General features: G+C 42.9%; 1 protein-coding gene across 3 annotated transcripts in view; it reads right to left on the bottom strand.

The window, feature by feature from the left end:
- Positions 1-1,172: 1,172 nt before the first annotated feature.
- LOC147634680 (NAD(P)-binding Rossmann-fold superfamily protein) overlaps positions 1,173-18,147 on the bottom strand; it is a 78,075-nt gene continuing 61,100 nt past the window's right edge. For 2 of the 3 annotated variants that reach the window (XM_086803821.1, XM_086803820.1), the window contains one exon: positions 1,173-1,820. In XM_086803821.1, the coding sequence (XP_086659947.1) occupies positions 1,671-1,820 (150 nt within the window). In that variant the 3' untranslated portion in view covers positions 1,173-1,670. The remainder of the gene's footprint in view (positions 1,821-18,147) is intronic. The other variant, XR_015266775.1, reaches the window with a different exon arrangement.

Here is an 18,147-nt window from a genome sequence, read left to right as displayed (position 1 = left end):
AAAAACTTGGTATTGTGTGGCATTGCAAGCTATATTGGACTAGTTGCACCGGACAATGGATGGTGAACAAATGGATGTAAAGCATCAAGGTTGAGCTCATGTGGATGTGTTGAAGTATTTGAAATTTTTTTGGAGTTGTATTTAAGCTAAGTAAGGCTCATTTCCAAATATAAGCTTGTGTTAGTAAGTGGGTATTCGATGGCAAGTTGGCATTTATGTGTTGAATTGTGCATAGCAAGATGAGTGATGGTCCAAATAAGATTGTTGAGAAAAAGCTTGATAGAAACAACTTCCGAATTCCAAAGTATCACATGACAAAATTTTTGAAAGAAAAAGGAATTTAGAATTTGGTGAAAGATGAGGAGATGTAGCCAAGGATTCTACTAGTTAATGCAACTCTAACTCAGGTTACATCACATAGGAACTGGACAGAGAGAGCATTCAAAGTGCTGTATTATTTCTTGATTTGTGCGATAGATGGGATGTTATGCCATATTCTAGATACAAATAATCCCAAGGTTGCATGGGATACATTGGTAAAGTTGTATGATACAACTACTCAACAAAAGAAAATGTAGTCAAAGAAAAAGATACAGTGTGTCTCAAAACAACATGAATATCAATGACCTTGTGTAGGAGATTAAAGCATGTGCAAATGCACTTGCATCTATTGGTGCCCCTATGGAAGATGATAATTTGGTTGCCATTACATTGAATGGTTTGAGAAAATACTACAAGGCATTTGAAACCTTTATCAGGGTTAGAGATGGAGATCCCAAAAAAAAAAAGAAAAAAAAGAAGAAAAAAGGAAAAAAAGAAGCAAAACAAAAACAAAACAGAATAGCAAAATAGAGAAGTGTAAACTCTAGATGTAAAGCACTAAGAGCTACAACCAAACATTAAGCTAAATTTTAAAAAAGACTTCGACTCAAAAGTGCAACCATTAACTCCAATGTCTGTTCGAACATGAAGTGTAGGTTCATCAACTCTATCATGCATAGCATATACATATAATGTTTATATACATGCATGCATATGTATACAAGTATACATTTCATTAAAACACGTAAACTAGACCTATTTATTATTACCCTGTGTGGAAACATGGGGTGGAGGGTTTCTTAGGTGTGAGGCCCGAGGAATCAAAAGTTGTGGTTCAAAATGCCCTTACAGGAAGCAAGCACAATGTTTTCCTTTATTTGGACAACAATGTCGTCCATCACAATGGGGCCTATTGGATTAACAGTTTACCACTGCATATTCTATTCCATGATCAATGGTTTCTTGTATTTAAAATCTAGACTTGTGTGTGCGTATCACTTGTTACAAAGTTATCCTAATCGTCTATGCCAATCTTGAGGATGATAGCCACATTGAATTAACCTACTATGTTGTGTATACACAGGATAGTTCCATGCTGTGTCACTGAATTAAAGCCTCCTATTTGCCTTGAGCTCTTTTAGGACTTCCACGTTGCAGCAAAACATAGAGGAAGCTTCTCTCTCTCTCTCTCTCTCTCTCTCTCTCTCTCAGTGCTGAGGTTTGGTTTCTCTCTCTCTCTCTCAGTGCTGAGGTTTGGTTTCTCAACAACATAAACAATCCCTCTTTCAAACCCCCAGACTCGTTATACTAAACTCTTGACTTCAGGCAGTCTTGCACATTGTCGATGATCATTTCAGTAACTTGTGCTGAGGCACATCATCACTACAAAGCTTACCCGATAATACCCATAAATTGGCAGCCAGTTGTTGGTCATATGATAGAGCAGAAGACGCCACAGTTCGCCCATGTCCTCCAAAAAAGTACTTCCCAGACAATCCCTGCATGCAGAACAAACATAAAACTTCCACAGTCGGTGAAATCCCGTTGCAATGTGCTTTCAACAGTACAAAGCAGAACCAGCCAGTTCATGCCAAGATTGGACACATGCTCTCAATATCCCTAGTTAAGATATGGAACCAAAAGGATTTTGATGTTTCAAAAATAAATGATTTCCCATGCTCTTCCATGACAAATAATATTATAATTACATTGTATGAGAGTCTTTACACACACCTCCCTTGCCCATCAAATGGGCGGGTATAATAGTTTTTATTCAAAAATGGGTTTCAACCCCACACTGGCTGCTGATGGTCTCATAAAGTAACCTCTATGGTGTCTGAATGCTCCTAATAAATGCTCCTCAAGGATCATGCTCAAAACATGGCTTGCGGCTTGCCCCACTATAGAGTTAAAAAGTACCCTCTTTATGTGGGAATCTTGATATGTGCATTAAAACACTAGAATTGTTGCCTTGCAATGGATGTATGTAATTTTCTTGGTTTGGACACACTGGTGATCACATAATGTGAGTAGTCAGGCTTTTGAAAGGCATGGCAGAATGCCCAACATACTGCATGCTGTTTGGATCGCCTCAGTGTTTACAGGCTAAGGCAAGTGCCACAATACCAAGCAAAAGCAGCCATGCCCACGGCACTTTCTTTTGGGTAACGAGACCTAGAAAGAGCCATGGAACCTTCCACATGGGGTGGGCACCGTGGTTGCAGGAAACGGCCGTTCCTGCCCTATAGAATGCAGAAACGCCATTTCCCATTCCCTGCCTTCCATACCTATTCCCGTTTCCTTCCCTTGCCCGTTCTCGTTCCATACTACACTCCCATTCCCGTTCCCTGTTCCATGCACCTATGGTGGGCACCTAACGCAGTCTCCGATTTCTATCAACTATTTTGGCACCAAGGCAAAGCTTAAAGATGGGTGGATCTTCAATAATAGAACGTCAAAACACGCAAGGTCAGTAGAGAGGACTGGTTGTCACATGCATCAGCCGCAACACTCAGAATGTATGTGACATGATGAAAGGATTAGGGTCTATCAGAGAGATCTAATAATGTGCCGTCTTCCATAAAGGGAGACAATAAGAAGCATTAGCCTTAGTGCAGTGCAGCCAGCCAAGCATGAAAACACATCCAGCTAACCAGTAGCATGAAAAAAGCACCTAGTTGTCGATTGTTCTTGGCATCCTAAAAACCCATTCCAAGCATCCATCTTTGACTGGGCAAGGAGGATCCCTGTTTTAGTGGACCAAAAAGTAAAAAGAAAGGTTTTCTGCTGATTGTAGCACGTGACATGTGTGGAACTAGGGTTAAGGGAAACAAAGCAAAGCTATGGTGGCTAAAAGATCTCCATGACTTGTGTGTGTGTGCAAAAGGGGAGAGAGAGAAAGAGAGAGAGAGAGAGAGAATTTGCACGACTACAAATGATGTGACTTGTATATTTCTTCAATCAAGTACAATACCTTTATAGGTATAAAGGTTCAGCTCATGACATCATTGCTTATGTCAAACACACACACAATATCTAGATATTATGTGAGCCCCTCCTAAGAGTGGGTTCGCACCTACACACAAACAAATATATAGGCAAGACCTTTGATTCCAACAAACCCCTCAAGGGATTGCCTCATACTATGTCAAGGATAAATCTAGGCTCATGGTTTCTCATGCCAACTTTCCTGGTCAAGGATAAATCACATGGCTTTGGGTCCCAAGGGTAGAGACAAATCAGGGATTTTAGCTCACACAAACATAAGAAAAACAACACACATAATGGACTTTAAAAGGACCAATCATCCATACAATAGTTGGCCTCATGTGTGGAAGGCTCTTTAGCGACATTGACACTGTTCTTCTTAGAATAGCAATCTTTTTCAAGATGATTGCTTTTCCACCAGATACCACAAGGATTTAGGCTAAAACAATCCTTTTCCAAGTGATTGCTTTTCTCCCATAATCTGCGAGGCTTTCCTTTGGCTTGTCCTTTGTATGAGCCCTTGGACTTTATAGCAAAGCCTTGTTCTATGATTCTGATAACCTTTACTTCTTCCTTCTTTCTTCTTCCTGTAAGCTTGGATTAGGTACATTCTTCATGGTGGTATCCAGGTTGTCATACTCCTCAGGCATGCTTTTGAGAAGCACAACCATAGCATCTTCATCCGTTACACTCTAAATTTGACTACAACTCATTGATCGAGTCATAAGACTCCTCATTTTGTTGGCATGTGCAGCAAGAGATTCTCATGTCTTCAATTGTAACTCAAAGAAAGTAATTTTCAACAAAAGCTTTGAGTTTTTAGCATTAGCACCAAAAAGCAAATCAAGTTTTGCCCAAGCTTCAGCAGGTGATTCAAGATCAGAAATGTGATGCAAATAGTCATCACCCAAGCCAAGAGCAATGATGGCATATGCACTCTCTGCTCTAAGGAGTTCCTATTGTGTTCTTGCTTCTTCTACAATGGTTTTGCCATCATCAAAGGAAGAGGCTCTACTGGTAGTGTTCTCTTCACCACTCCCCACAGATTTTCTTTCATCAAATGAAACTTTATCTTCATTTGCTAGGTGTGGAAACCTTCTCCACTAAACTTGTCTATGAGCATGTGAGAGCTCATAGTTTTAGAGAAAATAAAAGATTCACTTCATTGCGTGAAAAAATTAGGGTTTCCAAGAAATTAGGGCTTTTTGGAAATGATGCTATAGGAAGTTGTAGCAACAATTTAATGCTTGACTTGTGCCCTCAATTTTAAAAAATGATGGGGAATTTAGAATTAATGCTCTAATTAAGCAAGATTTTGCAGAGAATTAAAAAGCCCCATGCCTTGGGTTATTATTGTGTAGTTAGTCGTGCGGTGCACTTCTGATGGGTCTGTGTGGCTGGACCAGAGTTTCTACTCTTGCAATGGACATGGCAGATCACAGATCGTCTTGCTAAGGGCCCCTGCGGGCAAGCACTAGTGGTATGGGACACCAATGCTGACTGGCATGTATTTGTGGAGTAAAACCTTATCCCCTGGCTTGGGGGTGGATCGAAGTACTTATCCTACAGTTGGGTGGTGAGCTTGCAAATCTCGTGTTGGACTGTTGGAGATCTTGGTTAGATGGTGGTATACTAGCCTAGGGCACCTGTAAATTTTTGCCTTTCTAGCAGCCATGTGCATTGACTAGTTGGCTAAGGTAAAAAGACCCCGAGTCCACAAGTAACCAAGGTTGGGTTTGGGGGAAGGTTTCATTTGGTTTCTCTCACTAATTAACAGTTTCTAGCTACTCATCATGGATGCAAAAGCACTCATGTTGGCATTTTCCAGCATGTAGAAGCAGATAGGTAAGTGCATGAACGAGCCACTCCTTCCTTGATGACTCCTCTCTGCCATGGCACCATCTGTTCTAGATTTGGCGTCCGCCTTGGCTCACACTTCTGGGCAAGTGGCAGATGATTCTAAGGACGAAGTCACTCTCCAGGGTGGACCTGTCTACTCCCCTCAAAGCACGCATAAAGCAACCAGATGAGCTTTACTGCCAGTCTAGCAGTCGTTATTCGGAACCTCTGGTTGGTTGACAGGAGAGGCGTCATTTGCATCGCCAACGGTCTCCTTCACGGAATCCCTCTCCACGAGATTCTCCCAGTAGTTCCCATTCGCTCTCACCGGCTCGACAATGACAACGGGGCCCTACCTAAGTTCTTCATCCATGCCTCATAAGGAACGAGCTTAGTTTGATGAAGCTCCTAAAGCCTCTCAAGTTCAACAATGAGGTCATCACCAACTCGATCCATGAGATAGTTGTTATGTTGGAGAAAGCGGTTTGATGTGTTTTAGGGGTTTGAGCAGCATTGATCGATTTCTTGTGGTGGTGAGATTATCCAAGGTACAATGCCATGACTTGTTGGGAGGATTGCTGCAAGGCAGTCCTGAAGCAAATGTACCCATGGATTACCATCATGACTTGAAGCGACATTGGGGGCACTTCTTGAGGAGAAAGGATGAATCAATAACCGACTATCTTGCCATTTTTGGAAGCTTCTCATCATGCTCTCGAAGACCGTCCCAGCTCAGAGCATGTTGAGCGTTTTGCGACTGGTTTGAAACTATCCTTGCATGTAGATGTTTGTGCATATCGACCCCGTGATCTCTCGAACGCGTATTGTCTTGCTATGACCCTTGAAACGCACAGAAGAGTTCCAAGTCAGAACATCAGGTTGAAACGCACAGAAGAGTTCCAAGTCAGGGACACAACATCAGGGACTCAGTAGCAATTGCACCAAAAAGACAAAGACAAGGGAAGGGTGGCAAGTACAAGGCCAAGGATGGTAAGGACAAGACAAGTCGGGGAGCCTCGGTGTCTTGCCTCACCCCTACAGAGCGTGATGCCAAGATGGTTGCCAAGCAATGCTTTTATTGTGACTCGAATGAGCATATTATGAAGGGCTGTCCGAAGAACACGAAGTAGCAAAACGGTAAGAGCAAGGAGCAAGCTCAAGTTTTTGGTCAGTGACAAAGCATACACCACTCTCTGAGCAAGCTCCTCTCAGAATGGTGTATAGTGTGCAAAAATTCAGCACTACTTGCTAGGGAGTTTCTTTGTATATTATGTTCACCACCAAGCCTTATTACACATCATTAATAACGTGGCTATTCAAGGTGGACTTATGACGTGGATGTTTCTTTTACAAGAATTTGATTTCAAAATCATCCACAAGCTTGAGAAGACACACTTTAGTGCTGACTATCTATCAAGATCAGTGAATTCTGAGGAAGAATCCGGAAAGATACCCCATTAATTTCCTGATGTAGAGCTCTTTTCAATTGGGATGATGGATCCAGAATGGCAGGACATCACGGAATATCTTACCACGACAATGTTTTCGGAAGAATTCAAGGAAAGCATCGGTCTTGAAGGCATGCAAGTAAACGGTTTTATCAACAGAAGGCCAGTCTGTTTGCTGCAACAATGACCACGCCACTAGCGGCATCTAGCCTGCCGCCCGCTCCCACTAGTACCACTCCTGCTCTTCACTGACCTGGTCTCATGGGATCTCAGTAACCCTAGGCCAGCATGATATGGTGATGTGCCAAGGGACGATCCATGGACATCCACTCTTTGGTGAGGAGCCTCAAAGGACATCATCTTGATATGGTAGATTGGTTGACGCTATCTATGACGATGGATGCTAGTGGTGCCGTCTTAGCCACCGCTATGCGAGGCAAGCTGAAGAATGCAACCAGTTTCGGGTTGCTCAGACAATGCAGGATGCCCCGCTAGCTTTGGAAATTTTTCCAGTCGTCGCTTGTTCAAAGTGGCACCATTGGATCAAGTGGATAAGGGTGGTCATGCATATATGTTGTAAGTTAAGGCTATAAACTAAGACGAGTTGGAGGATTTGGTGGTAGATAGGCAATGCACCCGAGGAGTTACCTGTCCAAACCCAAGGACCCTAGCATTGAGCCATTGAGCTCATCCTTGTTGCAGATCCCCCACCTCATGCCCGGTACCGGATTAGCTGTCTTGAACTGACAAAGCTTAAGCAGCAATTCGAGGAGATGTTGGCCAAAGGGTTGGTCCATCCAAGCTCCTCACCTTTTGGAGCTACAGTTCTCTTGATTAAGGAGGATAGGAGAATGCGTCTTGTGTGGTTTATTGGGCGTTGAGCAAGCTCACCATCAAGAACAAGTTCCCGCTCCCTTGCATTGATGACTTGTTGGATCAGCTCGAAGGGCAAAGTGGTTTAATAACCTGGGTTTCAAATCCAGATACCATTAGGGGTGCATACATTGGGAGGATATTCAGAAGACAACTTTATGGACTTCAGTTGGAGTATTTGATTTCCTTGTAATGCCATTTGGATTGGCGAATGCCATGGCCACTTTCAACAAGATAATGTCCCCTTTCTCATCATGTTCCTCAATGACATCCTGTTCTTCAGTAGAACCAAAGATGAACTTGGTAAGCATGTGGAGACCACCTTACGGTTAATCAATGCCAACTAGTCACAGATTCACCCTCATAAGTTTTTCTAGTCAAATCACATTTTTGAGACATGTTATATTAAGGGATGGAGTCTCAATGGTATCAGAGAAGATTGAGGTTATTGTGTTGTGGCCCGTTAAGGCAAATGTGCATGAGCTTCGAGGTTTTCTTGGGTTGCTTTCTTTTATCGATGGTTTGTGGATCACTAGGCTTAGGAGACCTATCATTTGATAGATGCAACAACAAAGAATCGGATAGTTTGTTGGACCCCGGTTGAGCAGGGCTATTTTGAGAAGCTCAAAGTTCTTATGTCATCTACTCTCATTCTCCATTTGCCATATTTGTATGAACCCTTAAAGGTTTTCAGCGATGCCGATGGAGGCGGCCTTCGAGTAGTGTTGCAGCAAAAGAAACATCTTGTTGCCTATGAGAGCCGCAAGCTCCATTGTGCTTAGATGCCATACTCCACGTACGATCAAGAGGTGCTCACAAGGGTGGTGCACACTCTTCAGAAGTGGCGTCACTATTTGATTAGTTTAGAGCTTCGCACCCGCACAAATCATCAGTCACTCACATATTTGCTCACTCAACCACAACAAAATTTCTCCTTGCGAGCTTCATTGGTAGCACTTACTTTCTAAATTCACTTTTTGGATAGATTATGTGCCAGGTAAGGAGAACGTGGTTGTTGACACGTTTAGTTTAAGGCCACATCCAATGCACGGTGGAGAGCTTCCATAGTGAGTATTTTGTGCCAATGAAGGCAATGTACAATGAGAACCCTAACTTCAAGGACCCTTAGAGCAAATGCGGGCACGACATTGCTTCAGGCTACACCAATTGGGAGGGATGGTTGTACTACAAGGATCGGCTATGTGTAGCCCAGGGCATTGATTTTTGTTGGGTGCTTTTGCAGGAAGAACATGATGTTCTGGTCTCACGACACCATCATGAGGGCCCTACATTGGAAAACTTGTATTGTCTCTTCTTTTGGCCTCACATGAAGCATGATGTGCATCTATATGTACCGTTTTGCCAAGTCTGTTAGAAGTAAAAGCCAAACACCAAGAAAGCAATCGCCAAGCTTCATCATTTTCCAGTTTCAGAGTTGCCATGGGAGAAATTTTGTTGTTGGATTGCCGAAGAGCCAGAGCTTTCAAAAAGATTACAATCTTACAGTCATTGATTGGTTGAGTAAGTAGACCCACCTTATTCCTTGCAAGTCAGATGTAGATGCTCAAGAGATGGTTATGCTTTTCTTCCGCGAAGTGTTCTGCTCACATGGACTTCCATAGAGGATTGTCTCAGCCTCAAGGATTTTAGAGGGCCTTGTTCTATAGTTTGATGTCCACATTTGGCTTCCTAGACATGCTCATTGGGATGTATGACATCCTTGGTATCCAAAAGCTATGTATGCAAGACATCATATAGAGCTAGTATGACTAGCCAGGATGTGCATTGATGCCAATATGACTAGTAGATGACACTCTAGTATGACTAGAGTTAGGGCTCTGCTGATACGATCAGTACTTTTCCACCGGGGTTAGATAGTATGGCTAGTACTCCCGCATCCAGTGTGACTGGATCCAGCTAGTATGACTAGTACACTCTCTAGATTGGAAGTTAGTATTTCAGGCACGGAGGTTTGCTAGTTATGACTAGTACACCTGCTTCCATTGTCACTGGATCTAGCTGATAAAGTGAAGAAGACTATAAAAACCTTTGGGCAAAGCTTGTATGGTTTATGGGAATCTTATGAGCAGTTGGATCAAGATCAAGATCAAGGGCTAGGTTTCAATACCAACTTTCTCAAATACCGCTTCTGCAAAAACCAAAAACCATCCCTCTTTTGCAAAACTACCTTCTCCAAATCTAGAATCAAACCGTATGGATCCAAATTTTGGTTTTGCAAGCTCATCCTACAGGCAATTTGCATAATCAAGGGCCAGCCATCATCACTTCCCATTGATAAAAAAAAAAAAAAGATAGAGAAGAAACTTAACTCAAACTCTTGTGCTGTGCTACCCACCTAACTACCATCGCTGGCTGCTGGCCGCCTCATCATCCTTGCGCCAAATTACCAACGATGTTGTGCGCTGCCCGACCAGCCTTATTGCCAAGCTTTTAAAAGTAAGCTTCTGTTATTAGAGTTAATGTATGTATGTATCTCTTTTCTTCCTCGCCTTTACGCTGTCGTCAGTTTGCTTTCTCTCTGTTTGTTGCTACCTGTTAATCTCTTTCTCTACTCCCTGTTGCGCTCTCTTTTGTTTTTATTAAAGCTTATAAACACCGCGCTGATTTTGCCCTTTCTCTCATTGCTGGCCACTCTTTGCAAGCTTTCACAAGCTTTAATTTTTTTCAAAGCTTTAAAATATATGAATATATATTTGCTGCCGTCTAGTGCTCCCGACGAAAACATGCCCTTCTCCCTCTTTCTTCCCATTTGTGCAGAAATCAACCGTGTGCCATTGCCTTTTCTTTTGCTATGCGCTGAGGGCGGCAATCAGCAAGCTCACAATTTATTTCAAAGCTTTTATTTTAAACCTTTGGTATTTAAGCTTTAAAGCAAAAAGGTTTGTTATATCGCACAAAAACATTTTTTTGAGTGTGGATTAATTAATTTATGCAAGAATGCGTAAATTAATTATTTTTTTCCTAAGGTTTTTGTTGTGAGTTTTTTTGAATAAAAATAGGTTACTCCCAACAATTTATTCACGAAGACTACGTCAACTTGGGAAACTCCAATAGATTTTATCAAGGCAAACAAATACTTTCACATTTTTCCTAGCATTGCTTTATGCAGATTAAATCAAAGCTTTCAAACGACAACACATCAAAGCAACAAATCTTAACCACTTTGACATATTTCTTGGGCTTCACCGAATTCTGAATCACTCAGATTTCTTGCTAATCGGCAATTTACATATCAGTTTATCCAATATCAAGGAGTTATTTTCTTTCTCGATTGCAATCGGCTTCAAATATATATATTTTCTTATCGACATCAAGCGAGACGACAAGGTTTATTTTTCACTCGTCGGGAATTAGATTAAATCAAGGGTTCAAGGACACTTTGGGCATTAAGAATTTTCATATTTTGGACTTCTTTCACACTTCTTCCAAAGGACTACATCCAAAGTGCTACATCTCTAGCAAATCAAGAGTATCAAGACCATTAGGAGCTACATTAAAAGTTATTTCTCGAGCACATTAAATCAAAGCTTCAAGAATCAAGATTTCGCAATTCTTCGATATCTTTTACTCAATCATCAGGCTCACAAATTTTCTCTTGACCAAGAGAGTAATTCTACACATGAAGGTATTTTTGATAATCCATGTATGCTTTAACTTATTGAAAATACAGTTTCACCTCCTATGCTTCTAAAATAATAATAATAATAAATAAAAGCATAAATTAAGGATAAGAAAGTAACCTACAGTAAAATTAGTTCCTCGCTTTTATGTATCTTTCAACATTATAGAACAAGAACATCTTATACCTTAGTCCATCATTGATCATGAGACCATTACTACACGCACTACGCAACACTTTTAAGTCAAATATCTCGAATCATCCTATTGAACATGCGAAATGGATACCATAAAAGTTTTTCCATTCTTGAATCATCCTATTGAATATGCTAAATGGATACCATAAAAGTTTTTCCATTCTTACCAAAATCTCATCCATTCATATCATGCATGCAATTGAGGTCAATTGCAACCCAAGCAAGAGAGAATGTAACCTTTATGGAAATGCTCATTATTTTATTTTGGGATATTTTATTTTTGAATGCGCCTTTTATATCATCTACCAAGATTAATGTGTTTAATCAAATTGTGTGCGTTGGTATGATTTCTACCAGGATTAATGTGTTTAATCCGCTGTGTGCACTGACTATTATTATTTTGGATGTAGGCGAAGAATGAGTGGCAAATTATGTGTTGATCGGGGGGAACATGTCTTGAACCACTATGGGATATTTTGAAAGACATATGAATACCTTTATGGTTTCATATTTACACATCAATATTTTTGTAAAGCTTAGGCCACATACCTTTGTACATACCAAATAGTATTTTATACTTTTAGTATGCCCAAGACTTTATATTAATGCTTGCTATATTTTTGTAGAGCTTGCACACTCATAAACTCAAAAGCACTTGCTTGTGCTTTGTTTTTGGAATTATCTTTTTGAAAAGCAAGCACTTTTTCTAATACATATAAATATGGGAGAGTGATGCAAGGACCACATTCTACTCAGGAAAGATTCAATCCAATCTTGTGTCGACGGTCACTTGTACTCTATTCTCCATCTCTCTCTTGTTTATTTTATTTTGTTTATTTAAGATTTATGCTTTAATTTGTGTAAATATCGCTTTTTCTAATACATATAAATATTGGAGAGTGGTACAAGGACCACATTCTACTCAGGAAAGAGTCAATCCAATCTTGTGTCGACGGTCACTTGTACTCTATTCTCCATCTCTCCCAAGGATCTTAAAGGACCTGACACTACGCTACCATTTGCTTTTCTCTTCAACTTGTAAACCCACTTTCTACCAATGGCCTTTTTGCCATGAGGCAAATCTGCCAAATACCATGTGTCATTCTTGAGAATTGAGTCATACTCATTTTGCATAGCATGCATCTAATGATCATCTTCATGTGCTTCCTCAAAGGAAACAGGTTCCTCTTCATTGCACAAGGTGCTCATGAGAGCATGATCAACTAAGTGCCCAGATGCATGGCGAGCGCCGAGAACTAGCACGCGTTTTCCCTAGCAAGGGAGTCTGAACATGGCTATCCCATAAGGTTTGCAATAGCCAATGAGGTACGGTTTAGCTTCGTGCATGGCTGTCCTTTCTTCTGCCACACTGCATCATCAACATTTGCTTGACCAATGGGTTCAACATCAGGCATGTCTAGCTACTGATTTTCAGCATGTATGGGCTGATTTCCAACCATAGGATGAGTATCCAAACGCCACACAAGTATGTACCATACAAAGGAAGAAGAGTATCGAAGAGATCTTGTGAGCCTACATGTGGCTGTTTTTGCACTCAAGAAAGGTCTGAGAAGACTTCTTCACAAAAACCACATCTTTGCTAGCCATAATCCGTTGTGAGGCAAGATGGTGAGACAATACCCTTTGCTCCCTGAAGGGTAGCCCACCAAAAACGCATTTCACTGCCTTATCATCAAGCTTCATGCAATGCTACTTAGGCACAAAAGCATAAGTCAAGCATCCAAATACACACATATGAGCCACGGATGGCTTCCTATCAAAGCCTTGGTCGGACATCTGACAAGAACATAGACTGCACACATGACAGCTTTCAGCCAAAACTTGTGAGGCAAGCTTTGGCCTTTGACCATACATCGTGCCATCTCCATGAGAGACCTATTTTTTCTTAGATACACCATTTTGCTGAGGTGATGCAAACTGCCTCTTTCTAACAAATATGCATTGAACTCTTTGGACATGTACTCCCCCCCTCTATCTGTACGTAATGTCTGAATCTTATGTCCAGATACATTTTCAGCCATGAGCTGAAAGTGCTTAAAGCACATAAATACCTATGACTTCTACTTCATAGCATAGACCCAACTAAATCTGGAAAAGGTCATCAATGAATGTAACGAAGAAGAGATGACCTCCAATGGATAGTGTCCTTATCGGACCACATACATCACTATAGATCATCAAAGTCTTAGGTACTTTCTCACACAAGCTAAATTATCTGAAAAGTAGATGAGATGGGAAAATTTTCTCTCTATGTTCCGTTTTCAAATTTTGTACGCTCCCTGCAAGAAGAAGGTAGAGGCAAATGCTTTGTGAACTAAGGCATCATGTGGCTTCCATCTTTGTTGCTTATCACCGAGACCTTTCCGAAATGTGGCATGCTTACCATTTGGATAAGGATTTCTCACATATATGGGCTGCCATAGAGGATGGGACAGCAGACCCCTCTTATGTGGTAAGAGAGCGATGCCTTACGATGCAAAACCGCTCATGAGTGGTAAGAAATCTTAGGTCAAAGGTCATGGAACTGTCTCAAGTAACCCCATATGCAGGACATAGAAACATAATGGCCACTGCATAGGTTCTGAGAAATATTTATGTTGGCTTGGCATGCGTAGGGATATTGATGCCTCAGTATGCAGGTGTTTGCCTAGCCAAAAGTGTGGGGAAATTTAGCTGTGCTTGATTTGCTGAATATTTTTGTAGATGACCAGAACTCAGCATGGGATAGCATTTGCTTCTCTTGTAGAATTTGCATACAAAAATACCGAGCACGCATTTACTAGAAAGGTGCGTTTTGAGATTGTGTATGGCAAGGTGGTGTTGCCACCCATTCTTCAGACAAAGGATGAAATATTTGTAGTGGATAAATATGTGCAAGACTTTTTTTTTCAGAAAGGAGACTTCTATTAAGTATGAAAAAATTTTGCAAAATGGAGATTTCACACCAAGTAAGGTGGTGATCTCAACCAATCAGGAGCCCTGTGCTGCCAATAGGGTCCCAAATGAGAGGACGTGAAAAAGATACCAATGTCCCACTCTCTCATAAACTGGCCGCGCTTCCTCTCCGCAGCCCTCGAAGATCCCTGGATTCTGGCCCAGGTAGCCATGATGGTGTGAATAATATCACTCCAAATCCTGCAAAGACACTGAGAAACAAGAACGGGAGTACCCTCAACGGCCTCGGTGCATCTAGCCTTCCAGATATTGCAGGCTGAGATGCTAGCAATAATCTCCCAAGAGCTGTCTAACCTCTGTGCTGGAGGGACAAAGTGTGAAAGTGGCAAATCCTGAAGACAACACTGCTGAGCAACTCATTGCCTAACCATAATGGCCAAGCTCCTGTCAGTCCCCTCGAATCTCAGCTGAGGCCCAGACTGTGTCAACCAAATGATAGAACCAAAAGAAATCATAGCATCCCTCTTAATCCTACCAAAGAGGTGTGCAATCGCAAACCAAACCCTCTGTGCTTCCCTGCATTCCCATAAACAATGGTAAACTGACTCCGAAACTCCTGCACATCTAGGGCATGTTGGGCAAGCACCAGTAACAGACCTCCACTGATTGGTGGCCAGACCACCATGAAGAGAAACCCAAATAAAGGAGGAAATCTGTGGCTTCCTATAAGAATGCCACAATCTCCGCCAAAAAACCCTCTGAATGTCAGTCGAAATGCAGTAAGATTTCCAATGGGGTCTAAGAGTAGGGACACTCTGAATGTGTCCCAAGATAAGATGTCTGGCATTCCGCACCGTATAACTGAAAAAAGGCATGCTTTTCAAAGGGTTACAAGCATCCTTTCACTCCCACTCACCGGGGTCCCAATGCAAATGTCTGATAGGGCAGCCACCATACAACCAAAGGCTAACATTCTCTGTGATCATCCCTTGGGGGGGGGGGGGGGGAAGGGGGGGGGGTCAACAAAGACGTGCTTCCCTAACCTGCCAACAACTCTGACTGGACGAATCTGGGGGGCCCTCAATAAGGTCCTACACGTCACATCTCTCCAGCTGCCATCCATCCTGTACAGAAAAAAAGACCAGTACAACATCCTCCCTAGGCAAGGGGAGACCCATAACCTGAAGAGGAACACCTGTCCCAGAAAAAACCCCAAACCAAGAATGATGACAGCCTTCCAAGAAAGACCCAGTAATCCAGTGGTTGGGATGGCTCCATCAATCTGTGCAATCCTCTGGCTAGAGCCTCTCAAATGCTGCATGAAATCCAATCTCTGTACCTCGGTGAGGCTCTGAAACCTCTTCCAAGCCAGCATTGTGGGGCATAGGGTCTCCCAGCCAGCCCAAAGAATATGCATAGCTGCCCCAAAAGGCCTACCATGCACATCTAAGATCAAATCATTCCACAGAATGGACTGCCGGTTAACTTCCTCCGCTAAACGCGCGCGCGCGCGCCGGGGGGGGGGGGGGGTGGGGGGGGATGTGTACCAAAAAACTCCTCACGCAGTCCCAGGCCCGTAGGAGGGACCTAACCAAGGGGGATGAAGGGAAGCGGTGAACTGCATCCGGAAAAATAAAGCGTGAGCTGAGAGTCCAGTCACCTCCGCGAATAGGGACACACTTTGTGATCGGCTGCATGAGAAAGTCCTTCCACAGCTCAGTGCCTGGAAGAAAGCCCCTAACAACTAGCTTACAACGCAAAGCCTTACATTGCACCTCAGGGTCAATGATATTCAATCCCCCTTCCTGCTTAGGCCTGATAATGGTTTCCCAAGCAACTCTAGCCCTGGTGTGTGCATTTCCATCAAGCCTTGACCAAAGAAAGTTCCGAATAAGGCGACGAAGCTGGCCAATGTAGCCCTTATGAAAAATCCAGCATGAAGCGATAAACCAAGTCGTGGCTAGCAAAACTTGGTTAACCACCAAAGCTCTAGGGGCCAAGTCGAGCTTCCTCCTACTCCAGTGATGAAGTTTGCTTTTAATGCTTAAGAGCACTGGAGTAAACTGTTGTGCAGGGGAGATGTCAACGCCCACCTGACAACCAAGGTATTTGGCAAAGCATCCTCTCTCAATCCAAGTAAAACCAACATCTATACCCCAATCTGCAAAAAGAGAATCACTGATCCAAAAACCAACTGACTTATGCCAATTGATAGTAGCTCCTACTGCCAAACAAAAGGCCTCCAAGGCTGTCCGGAAAGAACATAAACAAGCATGTGAAGCTTCAAGGAACAATGCCGTATCATCTGCTAACTCAGAGTCCAAAAACTCTTCCTCTGTGCATAAAGGCACCTGAGACCCACAACACCAGGGGCAGCCCGAAGAAACCTGCTCATAGCCTCAGCTACAATGAGGTACAGTAAAGGGGCGAGGGGACAGCCCTGCCTCACTGAATGCGAAATCTGAAAACGCTCACCGCGTCCCCCCACAGGCTAAAACAGTGCTATGAGCCTCCCTGTATAGGCAAGACACCCCTCTGATCCAGTTTTGGGAAAATCCCATGTGTGCCATAGTGCCCTCCAAAAAATCCCAATCCACTCTGTCATAAGCTTTTTCAAAATCAAGCAAAAGAATGGCAAGAGGCTGCTAACTAGACTTTGCCCACTCGACAGCTTCCCAGAAAGAAAAAATGGTGAGGTATGGAGGCATCATACCTGACAACCTCATTTCCTGAAGGGCAACAGTGATAGCATCTCCAATATGATACCAAAAAAGAATAAAGAAGGCGGGAGAAAGACCATCATCCCTTGGGCATGAACCACTGGAAAGAGCATGCAGTGCGTGAAGGAATTCATCCTTCGAGAAAGGGGCATCCAGGGAAGAACACATAGCATCTGTAATGAGCCTGGGCATGCACTCCCAAACTTTCTGCTGTGCCACATCTCTCCGAGGAGAGGGCACCTCTGTAGTCAACAAAGACCGATAAAATTCTGAAGCAATACCCCTCACCTTATCAGGCTCAATCTGAACCTCACCCTGTGAGTCCTGCAAGTACCTCACAGAATCCCTGCTATGGGAAGGCTTGTGTGCTGAAAAAAACTCTTTGTTGCATCTGCCACCCATCTGAGTCCAAAAGGCCTCGTTCGCATGAAAGGCGAACTCAGCCCTCCTGTCCATGGCTAACTGCAGCTCTGCTCTAACTGTGGTCAAGAGGTCTGTAATCCAAGTCGCATGTGGATGCTTTTCATGTTCCCTCTGAAGAGCAGCAATCCTACGCCTACTAATAGCTCTCTCCTTGTCCAGAGCCTCCTTCTTCTTAGACAAGGCAGTGCTATAATAATGATGGCTGGTCCTCTCAAGAGCTAGCGCAATATTATGACGAGGATCAGGACCGTCACAAGATCTCCATATCTCTCTGATCTCAAGGGAAATGTCAACATCAAGACAAAGAGAGTTAGGGATATGGACACGGGGAGAGGCCGAGCGAGCCCCAGGCTTCCTGAGAGACAAAACGACAGGGCAATGATCGGATTTGGTGGTGCCAGGCATAATAGCAATGGTGCCTCCTCTGTCCAAGGACCAATCATCCACATAAAACCTGTCCACACGTGCAAAGATGCTCTCATCCCCGCTCCTGCGGTTATGCCAAGAGAAAGATAGGGAATTTGGCCTTCTCTGGAAATCATCCTCAGTCCAGCAATCCCTGCCAAAAAAGGAAAGCGTGAACCTCTCCCATGAGGTTCGCTCCAAAGGGTGTAAACCCCCTTCATGTCCACCCTTCTTGTCAGAAGGTTGCTCAACCATATTAAAATCTCCTCCCACTATCCAATGATCAACCTGGGGAATGACATTTGTAATGGTGTCCCAAAAGGCCACCCTTTCACCTCTCACGTTAGGTGCATAGATATCCAATTTTTGACCCTCATG

This window comes from Cibotium barometz, chromosome 10 (assembly GCF_041138505.1).
Source record: "Cibotium barometz isolate CiBa-2024 chromosome 10, ASM4113850v1, whole genome shotgun sequence".
NCBI lineage: Eukaryota > Viridiplantae > Streptophyta > Polypodiopsida > Cyatheales > Cibotiaceae > Cibotium > Cibotium barometz.
This window is presented reverse-complemented; position numbering and strand designations above follow the sequence as displayed.